General features: G+C 42.2%; 1 protein-coding gene and 1 long non-coding RNA gene across 4 annotated transcripts in view; one reads left to right on the top strand and one right to left on the bottom strand.

Moving 5' to 3' along the window:
- The window catches only part of hook3 (hook microtubule-tethering protein 3), a 41,377-nt gene extending 28,130 nt beyond the window's left edge, over positions 1-13,247 (top strand). The window contains exons 12-23 of one of the 3 annotated variants that reach the window (XM_082171571.1): positions 1-16; positions 522-606; positions 1,468-1,537; positions 1,655-1,795; positions 3,556-3,643; positions 6,173-6,207; positions 6,287-6,369; positions 7,059-7,159; positions 7,366-7,470; positions 7,727-7,798; positions 11,275-11,411; positions 12,323-13,247. The exon at positions 1-16 is cut by the window's left edge and continues 95 nt beyond it. In XM_082171571.1, the coding sequence (XP_082027697.1) occupies positions 1-16; positions 522-606; positions 1,468-1,537; positions 1,655-1,795; positions 3,556-3,643; positions 6,173-6,207; positions 6,287-6,369; positions 7,059-7,159; positions 7,366-7,470; positions 7,727-7,798; positions 11,275-11,411; positions 12,323-12,338 (949 nt within the window). In that variant the 3' untranslated portion in view covers positions 12,339-13,247. Of the gene's footprint in view, positions 17-521; positions 607-1,467; positions 1,538-1,654; positions 1,796-3,555; positions 3,644-4,263; positions 4,343-6,172; positions 6,208-6,286; positions 6,370-7,058; positions 7,160-7,365; positions 7,471-7,726; positions 7,799-11,274 lie in introns of those variants that run through there. The other 2 variants (XM_082171572.1, XR_014206448.1) reach the window with 2 other exon arrangements.
- Positions 7,805-11,268, bottom strand: LOC309500042. Its single transcript, XR_014206452.1, has 3 exons — positions 9,364-11,268; positions 8,748-8,928; positions 7,805-8,685 (listed from the first exon to the last, which is right to left on the bottom strand). It is a non-coding gene; the product is annotated as an uncharacterized lncRNA (long non-coding RNA).

Raw genomic sequence — 13,247 nt, 5'->3', positions numbered from 1 at the left:
TCAGAAGGAGAAAGACGTGAGAGAACGGCTTGACTTAATCTGGCGTTATTAAACCGGAAACGCTGCACAGATGATGAGATATGAGATGATGAGATATGAGATATGAGATGATGAGATATGAGATATGAGATATGAGATATGAGATGATGAGATATGAGATGATGAGATATGAGATATGAGATGATGAGATATGAGATGATGAGATATGAGATATGAAATGATGAGATATGAGATGATGAGATATGAGATGATGAGATATGAGATGATGAGTCTGCTGTGTTTTTGTACTTTATATATTTTCATCTTTTCTCTTGTTATTTTAGTCTCTAGCGCTCAGATCCTGCTCTTGTTTTAGTCTGTATGTCATCATCATCCTCAGCTCCTGTGTTTCTCTCAGTGAGAAGTGATGTTTATTCATACAGCAGTTCAGATTGTGTGTGTGTGTGTGTGTGTGTGTGTGTGTGTGTGTGTGTGTGTGTGTGTGTGTGTGTGTGTGTGTGTGTGTGTGTGTGTGTGTGTAGCGGATGAGGACGGAGCGAGACTCTCTGAAGGAGACGATCGAGGAGCTGAAGTGTGTTAAAGCGCAGGAGTCTCAGCTGACCTCAGGTGACACACACACACTCTTATATGTAATTAACATCATTTTGACCCGGAAAATATTTTTGAAAAATGTTAAAACAAAAAAGGACTTTTGTCGCACTTGAACCACGAATACACAAAAAAACAATTTAATGTGGTTACCACCAGTTTTGTGGTTGAAATTTAAAAAAGTAACAAATCCTTCTCTCGCGGCTCAATTTGCCCCCTTTAGGAATGAATGTAATGCGAGGAATGCTTCAGTTCACATAGAAAAACCTAAAAGTGCTCAAAATTCAAACTTAAAATGCTAAAACTTCACCAAAGAATGATTGTATAACGTCTACATGTGTATCTGAATGCACACTGAAGTAAACTGGCTTTAGGACCCAGAGGAACAGCTCATTTACTCCATATAGAGATATAAGAACATCTAGAGTCATGAAATATCATCTTATATTATTATTATTGTCCACAAGAGATCAGCAAAGACTCCCAATGTAAGATATTTAGAGCTGAATTAAAAGGGTTATGCATAAAATTATGAGTTATTTTGAATTTAAGTTGAAAGAATGTGAGGAATGTGCTTAAATTACTATTTATTTATTATTTATTGATCAAATCTAGTCATTTAAAGTAAAAAATAACAAAACATCAAAAAAAAAATTGCATTAAATATAGAAAAGATGTTATCAAAATGAAATAAAATTCAGTATAATTTTAGGGCTTCGGGTCATTTTGACCCTCGAGGGAAGGTTAGGGTTAAGGACATAAAGTCTGTTTTATATATATATATATATATATATATATATATATATATATATATATATATATATATATATATAATTGTCTGATGTGCAGAAGTGTGTCTGATCACTGGTGTGTCCTCAGGTTTGGTGCCGCTGGGCAGTAACGAGCCGTCTGATTCGCTGGCTGCAGAGATCGTCACACCAGAGATCCGGTGGGTGAAATACTGTATATCAGTGGTTCTCAAAGCCACTTTTGGAAAAAGTTAGAGAACCACTGCTGTATATGAACGTGTGTGTGTGTGTGTGTGTGTGTGTGTGTGCATCCTCAGGGAGCGCATGATCCGCCTGCAGCATGAGAATAAGATGCTGAAGCTGGCTCAGGAGGGCTCAGATAACGAGCAGATCGCTCTCCTGCAGAGTTTACTGGAGGACTCCAACAGCCGGAAGAACGAGCTGGAGACCGAGAACAGGTTCAGAACTCATAAACTTATGACTGACTTCCATTTGCTCCAACAAATCCACAATAGCATTTCTATGACTCTCCAAAAGAGGGAAACCTGGAGTAGCGGTCACTCCCTCAGGATCAGGATCGGCAGCGTTTACTAGTTACTGTAACCTAATGCCAGAGTAACGTAACACTCATAGGGCCCTGTTCTAACGATCTAAGCTCATGGTCTAAAGCGCAGGGTTTAAGTGCACTCAGGCCGTCCGAATCCACTGTTGCTAGTTTTACGACGGGACAAATGGTCGGCGCTCCCGGCGCTGGTCTAAAAGGGTTGTCTCTATTCTCATTATGAGTAATGGGTGTGTTTTGGGCTTTACGTGCATTACACCAATCAGAGTCTCCTCTCCCATTCGCTTTAAATTCCAGTTGCGCTCACATGGCGGATTCGCTATTCACATGACAGAGTTTGATAGTGGAAAGACCAAACGCGTCTCCAGAGTGCAAACGGATCTGCTCGTGCGCGAGGTCAAAGTGCGCTAGCAGAACATCTACGGGACACGCCGGATTCATCATATCTTTATGTACACAATAATACTCTTTTACATTGTAATCCTTTTATTTTTAATATTTGGCATGTTTGTGTGCTGCTGTGTCCCTGTGTGTGTAATAAGCAGAGTGTGTGTGTAATAAGCAGAGTGTGTGTGTTGTGGACACGCCTATAGGCGCACATTACTAACGCGCTCATTAGATACAAAAAATATTGTCATTGACTTCAGAGCAGGTTCAGTCGGTCAACGGCTCAGTCTACTTCTGTTCCTCAACACAGCAGCGCTCCAACACTGCGCCCGAACACACACACTCGCTCTCAGACCAGCAGCTCATGGGCCACAGATGCATTTGCTATTTAAACATCGCGGCGCAGGACGTGAAAATGAAAACTGCGTCGGGCTGAAACTAGCAGAACACACTTGCGCCGCTCTTGCCGCTGCACTGCGCCGGGTGTGAGATAGAGCACATAGTCTGACAGATGTACGTGCATTTTTAAAAATTAAAATATAAATGCTTTGTTAAATTTACAATGTAAATAACTGTGGAAAAGCATCATTACAGTTGGTGAAAGGGAGTCGCACAGCTCTCTATATACTGTTGTGTATATATATACTGTATATCCAACTTTATCCGCATGGATAGTTCATTCCCTTAAAGCGATACTATACAGAAACTGCTTAATAGTCTTAAAATGTAACTATATTGTTGTCCAGCTCTAATCTGATAAATGTGTCTATAAGCCTAACCCTAACCCTGTCTATAAGCCTAACCCTGTCTATAAGCCTAACCCTGTCTATAAGCCTAACCCTAACCCTGTCTATAAGCCTAACCCTGTCTATAAGCCTAACCCTAACCCTGTCTATAAGCCTAACCCTGTCTATAAGCCTAAGCCTAACCCTGTCTATAAGCCTAACCCTAACCCTGTCTATAAGCCTAACCCTAACCCTGTCTATAAGCCTAACCCTGTCTATAAGCCTAACCCTAACCCTGTCTATAAGCCTAACCCTGTCTATAAGCCTAAGCCTAACCCTGTCTATAAGGCATGAAGATATTAAGATATTATAAAGATATTATACATTAACATCATGATTTTCTGTAAAGCTGCTTTGAAACGATGTGTGTTGTGAAAAACGCTGCACAAATAAATTTAACTTGGTCACACACACTCACACTCACTCACTCACTGTAATGAATGAACTGAACGTGTGTGTGTGTGTGTGTGTGTGTGTGTCTCAGGCTGGCCAATCAGAGGCTGCTAGCGGGTCAGTCTCAGGTGGAGGAGCTGCAGAAATCTCTTCAGGAACAGGGATCCAAAGCTGATGATGTGAGTCATGACATCATCATCATTACTCCTGTTGTGCATCTGATTGGCTGTGATGGGGCCGAAAGCACTCGCTCGCTCACACACACTCTCTCATCGTTCACACACACACACTCTCTCATCGTTCACACACACTCGCTCGTCGTTCACACACACACTCTCTCGTCGTTCACACACACTATCTCATCGTTCACACACACACACTCTCGTCGTTCACACACACACTCTCGTCGTTCACACACACTCTCATCGTTCACACACACACACACACACACACACACACACACTCTCTCTTCGTTCACACGCACACTCTCGTCGTTCACACACACACGCTCATCGTTCACACACACTCTCTCTCATCGTTCACACACACACACGCTCGTCGTTCACACACACACACACACGCTCGTCGTTCACACACACACGCAGATTTATTTTCTTCCAGGTTTATTTCAATGAACAAACGGCACATTTAAACGCGACTAACCCTGATACACACTGACCTCTGTAACGGTTCCATCACGTGTGTGTCGCACTAACGCCTGCTGTGTGTGTGTGTGTGTGTGTGTGTGTGTACGTGTACTAACATCTCTCTCTTCACTGTGATGTCACTCATGATGTAGCATGATCCAGGCCTGCCATTGGTCGTCCTGCTGAGTGATGCCTTCATCATCATCATCTTCATCATCATCAGAAGCACACGTGTGTGTCCGTTACTTTAGTCTGACCGTCTGCTTCATTTGATCACCATCCGTGTGTGTGTGTGTGTGTGTGTGTGTGTGTGTGTGTGTGTGTGTGACAGGCATCTGTTGACTCAGGTCTGCTCTCCTCTATCTGTCCATCAAACCTCTCTCAGTCTGCTGTAAGTACAGTCCAGGCATTTTGCAGCTTTGTTTTGTTTCTCCCGCTGGACTGCATGTGCATCTCAAACACGCGTGTGTCACGGGATGAGCACGCCGCCGCATCATCAGACCAATACTCTGAGCATGATCGGTCCTCCAGTGATGATTTGAAATGCTCTGGCTGGGTTTTCCTGTTGAATGTGAGACTGAATGTTGATTCCTGAAGGTGTTTCTCAGATGATCGGGTGTTTGAGTCGTCCTGTATCTTCAGCAAGACTGAGTTTGATTGTCAGTCATTCAGCATGTTCACATACGCTGAGAACTCCCACAAATCAGCCTGTTGGATTATTAACCCGTTGCCCTGGTTTACATGCAGACCAATAACCCGGCAATGCAAGCAAACCGCGTTTACTAGACTTAAAGGGATAGCTCACCCAACAATTTAAATTAGCCTATGATTTACTCTCCCTCAAGTCATCCTAGGTGTATATGACACTCTTCTTCCAGACGAACACAATCAGAGTTATATAAAAAAAATGTCCTGGCTCTTCCAAGCTTTATAATGGCAGTGAATGGCTGTTTCTGTTTGGAAGTCCATCAAAGTGCATCTAAACCATGATAGTGCCATTCTCTCCAGTTTAGATGTAATCATCTCTCTGAAAATGCAGGTGTCACACTTCAGCTCTAGGTGGCAACCACTGGCGCCTAATTTCCAAGTCTGCTGGAACCAGCAACACTACACCTACGTACCCTCCTGACCACTGTACTAAATACAGATAAATCTACGCTAACTTGAAGCTATCCTAACTGATGCAATGCTATGCGTGGTAGCTCGTACCAAGGGCGTGGTGAGCTGGAACCTGCTTACGTCACGCAGTACCGCTAACATCCAATAGGAAAATTAAACTGCAGTAGCCACCGTTCACCTGAAGAGGGCAGCACTCAGACGTCTTTACACCATATATTGTAGAATTAAAACACTTTATACCCAAATGTCAAAAAAGTTACTCAAATCAATGAACAGCACTAATAAAGCCCCAGTCTTACAGATTATTAACTAAAAAAAGTTGGTTTAGGGTTTAGTTACCCTTTAATTTATCCAGTGTAAAACCCGGACACCACCACACTAATGTCAAGTCCAGTCTCCTTCATTTATACAGCGCTTTAACAATATAGATGTTTTCACAGCAGCTTTACAGTGATAACAGGAGATTACAGTAACAGAGATTGTTTAGGCTTTACAGCAGATCTAGAATAAAGTTATTGTCCAGATAAAGTTAGTTTTGATTGATTCACTTCCGTTGTAAAGATCATTAGTTATTAACTTAGGGTCCGCTAACACACACCGTTCTGTGTGTTTTTTTTAATGACTGTCTTACAGGAACAGCTCAGTCCAGTCACAGAACACACTAACAGTGTCACAGCCAATTCTAGCTGCATTTTTCATCAATTAATTTTCTTAAATTAAGCCAAACGTACTTGCTGACCCCTGACCTACAGTCTCTGTGTGTTTGTCTGGTGATGGTGATTGAGCTCGCCAGCGCCCCCTGCTGGACCACAGCACCAGCTCTTCAGCACACACTCAGCAGTGCACACTGGGAAGGGCTCGTGACGCTGCAGTGTGTGTCCAGCAGGAGGCGCTGCAGTTTCACATGAGCTCTGATCATGAGTTTCACATCTTCTGTTTCAGACGGTCTTGATGAAGAGGAAGTGTCAGGAGCACCTGTGAGTATCAGCTGACCTCCATCATGTTCGTCACAGCGAGGTCATCATCACTGACTGACTGTTTGTTCTTGGTGTTTAGAGAGAAATTAAGGGACGCCACTAACGAGCTTCAGAAGAAGAGCTCCGAGATCGAAGAGCTGGAGAACAAACACAGTTCCAGCGGTGAGATCATCACTGAAGCCTCGAGCTCGTCCTCAGTGTCTCTGTCTCGTTCTCCAGCTCTAACGTCTACACACTCTCACATCACGACACACTTACTGGAGGAGAACGACTGAAGATATCAAGACTTGTTTACTGAAAAATGCATCAAAATGAAGTGATTCAAAGGGAAACGAGATTATTTATACTTGTTTTAAACTCAAACTCACTTCATTTTGATGCATTTTTCATTAAAGTCTTAATATCTTCAGTCGTTCTCCTCCAGTAAGTGTGTCGTGATGTGAGAGTGTTTAGATATTTGAGCTGGAGAACGAGAGAAACACTGAGGAAGAAGAGGATGTGTTGCGGTGCATATATAAAACGTGTGTGTGTGTGTGCAGATCGTGTTAACGAGAGTGTGTGTGTGTGTGTGTGCAGATCGTGTTAACGAGAGTGTGTGTGTGTGTGTGTGTGCAGATCGTGTTAACGAGAGTGTGTGTGTGTGTGTGTGTGTGTGTGTGTGTGTGTGTGCAGATCGTGTTAACGAGAGTGTGTGTGTGTGTGGCAGATCGTGTTAACGAGAGTGTGTGTGTGTGTGTGTGTGTGTGTGTGTGTGTGTGTGTGTGTGTGTGTGCAGATCGTGTTAACAAGAGTGTGTGTGTGTGTGTGTGTGCAGATCGTGTTAACGAGAGTGTGTGTGTTGATGGTTTCAGCTCAGAGGATTGAAGATCTGGAGGACGCGCTGAAGAAGAAAGATGAAGATATGAAGCAGATGGAGGAGCGATACAAGAAATACCTGGAGAAGGCCAAGAGTGTACGTGTGTGTGTGTGTGAGTGAGTGAGAGAGAGTAAGTGTGATGCTAATGTTGTGTGTGAGTGAGTGAGTGAGTGAGTGAGTGAGTGAGTGAGTGAGTGAGTGTGATGCTAATGTTGTGTGTCTGTGTCTGTGTGAGTGTAAGCGTTTGTGTGAGTGCAAGCGTGTGAGTGTGATGCTAATGTTGTGTGTGTGTGTGCGTGCAGGTCATCCGTACGCTGGACCCCAAACAGAATCAAGGTTCTGCTCCTGAAGTTCAAGCCCTGAAGAACCAGTTGCAGGAGCGCGAGAGGATGCTGCACTCACTCGAGGTCACACACACACATATACTCCTTCTCTCTCACACTCACTCACACACACACACACACACACACACACACACACACACACACACTCACTTTCACAAAATCACAAACACACACACTCACTCACTCATTCTCTATCACTCAGTCACACAGTCACACACACACACACACAAACTCATTCTCTCACACACAAACGCTGTAATGTGACCGTACTGTGTGTGTGTGTGTGTGTGTGTGTGTGTGTGTGTGTGTGTGTGTGCAGAAGGAGTACGACAAGACGAAGTCTCAGAGAGACCAGGAGGAGAAACTCATCGTGTCTGCCTGGTACAACATGGTGTGTGTCACACTCGAGTCACCAAAACACACACATTCTCTCACACACTCCCTCCAGTCACCAGAACACACACATTCTCTCACACACTCCCTCCAGTCACCAGAACACACACATTCTCACACACACTCCCTCCAGTCACCAGGACACACACATTTTTTTTATTATTTTTTTTTATTCATTTATTTGACATGGACATTGCAATTAAACATAGTACAAAACAAGTCTGTAACTAATGCTATGCAAAAAGAGTTTATAGCTATTGCTAATTTTCAACTCCAGTCCATGGTTGGGCCTTTACACTACAACATTTTCTATTTCATCTTAAAAACATATCTACAGACACACCATATAAATCACTTACATACACAAACCAGCTATCTACAAATGGGTACATTCCTGTTTCGTTTTCATCCAAGACTTAACTCGAGAAGTGAACATTTTAAACTCAGTCATGGTTTTAAATTCAGTGGGTAATGAATTCCACAACTTTGCACTTTTATATGAAAAAGCAGACTGACCAAATGAAGTCTTACGGTACGGAACTATACAGTTGTTATTGATAGAACCTCTGGTGACTCTGTTGATGTTTTGTCTCTGCACAAATGAACTGAGTGGCTCAGGTGCTATATTATTGAGACATTTGAAAGTTAGTTTGAGAAAACATAAATCACTAAAGCTTTCAAAGCTTAACAATCTATACTTCTGGAGAATATTGCAATGATGGTAGCTAATTGGCTTCTTGTCCATAATCTTTATAGTTGTCCATAATCTTTATAGTCTGAAATGACCCTGATGTTTTCACTAGTGACCCTGATGTGTTCACTAATGACCCTGATGTGTTCACTAGTGACCCTGATGTGTTCACTAATTATCCTGATGTATTCTCCCTGATGTTTACACAAGTGAGCCTGATGTGTTCACTAGTGACCCTGATGTGTTCACTAGTGACCCTGATGTGTTCACTAATGACCTTACTGTGTTCACTAATGACCCTGATGTGTTCACTAATGACCCTGATGTGTTCACTAGTGACCCTGATGTGTTCACTAGTGACCCTGATGTGTTCACTAATGACCTTACTGTGTTCACTAATGACCCTGATGTGTTCACTAATGACCCTGATGTGTTCACTAGTGACCTTGATGTGTTCACCAGTGACCCTGATGTGTTCACTAGTGACCCTGATGTGTTCACTAATGACCCTGATGTGTTCACTAGTGACCCTGATGTGTTCACTAGTGACCCTGATGTGTTCACTAGTGACCCTGATGTGTTCACTAGTGACCCTGATGTGTTCACCAGTGACCCTGAAATGACCCTGATGTTTTCACTAGTGACCCTGATGTGTTCACTAATGACCCTGATGTGTTCACTAGTGACCCTGATGTGTTCACTAATTATCCTGATGTGTTCACTAATGATGTGTTCACTAATGACCCTGATGCGTTCACTAATGACCCTGATGTGTTCACTAATGATGTGTTCACTAATGACCCTGATGTGTTCACTAGTGACCCTGATGTGTTCACTAATGATGTGTTCACTAATGACCCTGATGTGTTCACTTATGATGTGTTCACTAAATGACCCTGATGTGTTCACTAATGATGTGTTCACTAATGATGTGTTCACTATAGGGGTGTCCCCGACTATGGATTTTCATAGTCGAATCAGAATCGTCAAGTCTTGCCTATAGTCGACTAATAGTCGAATCATGTGTATGGGGGCGGGGCTTTAACATTTCAAAGCCGTGATGTACAGAAAATCACACAAAGATATAGAAGAAAATTTATAAAAACATTTTGAATCAATAAAACTAACAAATAACATAAATAACTCCAGAAAGGCCACACTGCAGACATGATTTACATTTCACATGCTAATCAAATTAAATCGGCTAAATTACCTGTGCGAGCAGGCTCTAAGTACAGCACAACATCGATGCACCGAAAAAATAAACAATTAATTTACTGAATTAAATTAGAACAGAATATACCTTTCTTATAAATAAAAATACAAAACGAAATAAATCAGAATCAAGTCACAAGATGAGGAGCAAATGTGTGCAAAATGCCTAAAGTGCAGGGGAACATATTCAAAACACAAGCCACAAATAGTTAGATTAGATCAATAAACCCTGACAGATCAATAAATAAAATTAAAATAAAGAAATTATTCAAATAACGATAGTAGCCAGAACTTTGTCTTTTTAACTGCAGAAACGACAATAAATTCTAAACTGGAGTCGCAGTCTTTTTAGCAAAAAATTTTCACAGCATCCAAAAATCTAATTAGAACCGGCTGAAAAGTTTTGAAATCACTTGTACCCTATACCTGATCGAGAGAACAAATCCAGTCTTTCACTCTGTGTCTGTTGGAGTCTTTTCAAATTGTGCGCATGGATAAAATACATTCTAAAACATGTAACGTGAAAAACGTTTAACGACTTAATCTCCTAAAATAGTTAAATTAAAATATGAAAACGCGTTACTATAGGAGGAATGCATTGCGTTCATATTCTGGGTTCATCTGCTTATCTGCACATAGTATGATTTCTTAATAAAGTGTGTACTGTGTACATACATTAAGCCACGTTAAAGTGCCTTTTAAGCATTTTAAAAGCTTTTTTCACGTTAAGCATTTTAGAATGTCCTGTGGAAAACCAACTTGTTAACGTTGGCCGGCAGAAGTGCGATCATGGTTTTCCTGATGCTAAATCCAGCCTTGGAGAATATCCTTTCTGATGGTGTACATCCACACTTTAGATTTTCTTATCCCAGACATTGTTAAAGATTTAAATCCTTGCCGCCAAGACGCTCCTCTGAAGGTCACGGATTTAAAGTGAAACTTAAATCTGTCACGGGGTTTCTATTTCTACGTCATTGCGCTATTTCTACGTCATTACGCAATTTCTACGTCATTACGCTTTTTCTACGTCATTACGCTATTCTACGTCATTGCGCTATTGCTATTCTACGTCATTAACCTATTTCTACGTCATTGCGCTATTTCTACGTCATTACGCTATTTCTACGTCATTACGCTATTGCTATTCTGCGTCATTGCGCTATTTCTACGTCATTGCGCTATTTCTACGTCATTACGCTATTTCTACATCATTACGCTATTTCTACGTCATTACGCTATTGCTATTCTACGTCATTACGCTATTTCTACGTCATTACGCTATTGCTATTCTACGTCATTACGCTATTTCTACGTCATTACGCTATTGCTATTCTACGTCATTACGCTATTTCTACGTCATTGCGCTATTTCTACATCATTACGCTATTGCTATTTCTTCGTCATTACACTTTTCTGTCATTGCGCTATTTCTACGTCATTGGTGTGTGTGTTAGAGATGTGAGAGTAACGTGTGTGTGTTTCAGATGTGAGAGTAACGTGTGTGTGTTACAAATGTGAGAGAAACGTGTGTGTGTTACAAATGTGAGAGTAACGTGTGTGTGTTTCAGGGAATGGCTCTGCAGAAGAAGGCGGCTGAGGACCGGTTGGCCGGCACCGGGTCGGGTCAGTCGTTCCTGGCCCGGCAGAGACAGGCCACCAGCACCAGACGGGCCTATCCGGGTCACGTCCAGCCCACGGCAGCCAGGTAGAGCATCGCCACGGCAACCACAGCTCAGCCAATCAGGACCCGCCTCCATCCCATAATGCCCTCTTCCTCCATCAGCCCCTCTGATGAACCCGGGTCTCTGGACGCTGCTTAATTACATCAGCATTAATTAATCAACACACTCCTGAAGGAACGTGTCACTTCCCGTCGGACACCTCTATTTAAAGGAGGCTTTGCAGTATTTTAAGGATTGTTGTTACTGACGCACAGAAACGTTTGAGTGTTTTTATTGGCTCTGCTGGGCGTGTTTCTAAAGTTACGTCGAGTCTTTATAACCCATCATCTTTATCTTCTATTGACATCTATGCATTGAAAGAGCTGAATGTGTGTATCTCGTGTAGGTCGCCGTGACGATTGTTTGAAGGCGCTTCATAATTTTGTTCTTCCTGTTTTTTGTTTAGTTGATTAATTCCCGATGCCTTAAAACAGACTCACAGCTGCTGTCAATCACTGTCACACGAGTCGCGCGTTTGTCCTTCACTCCTGCTAATGATGGTCTTCCTCAGAAAACATGAACTCTCCAGTCATTAATATCTCCAGTAAATCTAACCCTGATTTAAGAATGTTTTGATAAAAAAGTCACAATTATCTTTTAAAATGTTTTATTCTGTGGCGGAAACGAGCCTCTATAGATATTTGTTCTTGTTTTAATCATAAACTCACTTAATTATGATACATATTTCATCAAGAAAGTCTTAATATCTTCAGTCATTGCTTCTTCTCCAGTAAATGTGTCTTGATTTGAGAATATTTAGATATTAGTGCTGGAGAACGAGATAAAGAAACACAATCAGGAGAAAATAAAAGCACGACGTTGAACGAGGAACCGCGACTCAAGTGACGCCAGACTGAATCTGTGACTGACACCTGTCAATCTCTCTCTTTCACAGTGATGTTAAAGCATGAGCGGCAGGGGGCGGGGCTGCATGACATCATGGGGCGGGGCTTGCATGATTGACAGTTTAACCCATTGCTGCACACTAACTAACCCATCGGCGTCTGTGTGCTATCCCAGAATGCTCTGGTCAGAAGTGGGCGGGGCCGGCGTGTGTCAATCATCAGGCAGAAGAGCGTGAGCTTTATTTACTGACTCCATCATCAAACCCTGATGTTCCTCATGTCTGTGTCGTTGCATTGATCATTGTCTCAGTATTTCCTGTAGTTTATGATCCGCATGATTGATAATGAGTGTTTCCAGCAGGAGCTTCAGTAGAGTCAGTGTGTGAATGCCGGATCTGTTACTGATAGTGTTGCACTCGCTTCTCTTCTATTTATTTAATGCTGAATCAGTAAGTGCTTTTGATGATTCTGACACCGTTACAAACTATTCTGACACTTCAGCTGCTCTTCTTCATCAGCTGCTCTTCTTCATCAGCTGCTGCTTCATAATCACCACACGAGATCGTGTCTGCGATCGATATCGGCTTTAGTGTCGTTTTAACAGGCGATTGATTGAATGTTTGAGGCTTTCTGATCACTGTGGACTGAGTTCAGAGGTCAAACGTCTCCGTCCAGAGCAGAGAAACGCCTCAAACGCAGGAAACACTGATGACCTCTGCAGTCGTGAGCTAGTGACTGCGGTGCGAGTCTGTGTTCATTAGAACTTTCATCTGAAGTAGCAAACATTCGTTCCATTTGCCAAGTTTTATATTGCTTGTATACGATGTGTACATACTGTATGTGTGCGCCGCGGGAGGAGCGTTCAGCACCACAGATGCGTCTCGTAATGCGTCTCCGTTGATGAACTCGTGCTTCCAATGCTGCAAAACTGTACAGTTGTTAATCAAGTTGTAAATAAAGCTTGTATAAAACATT

The sequence above is a fragment of the Leuciscus leuciscus genome (genome assembly GCF_965113295.1).
Source record: "Leuciscus leuciscus genome assembly, chromosome: 5".
Classification (NCBI taxonomy): domain Eukaryota; kingdom Metazoa; phylum Chordata; class Actinopteri; order Cypriniformes; family Leuciscidae; genus Leuciscus; species Leuciscus leuciscus.
The sequence above is the reverse complement of the archived record's forward strand: the minus strand, read 5'-3'. Positions and strand labels throughout refer to the sequence as shown.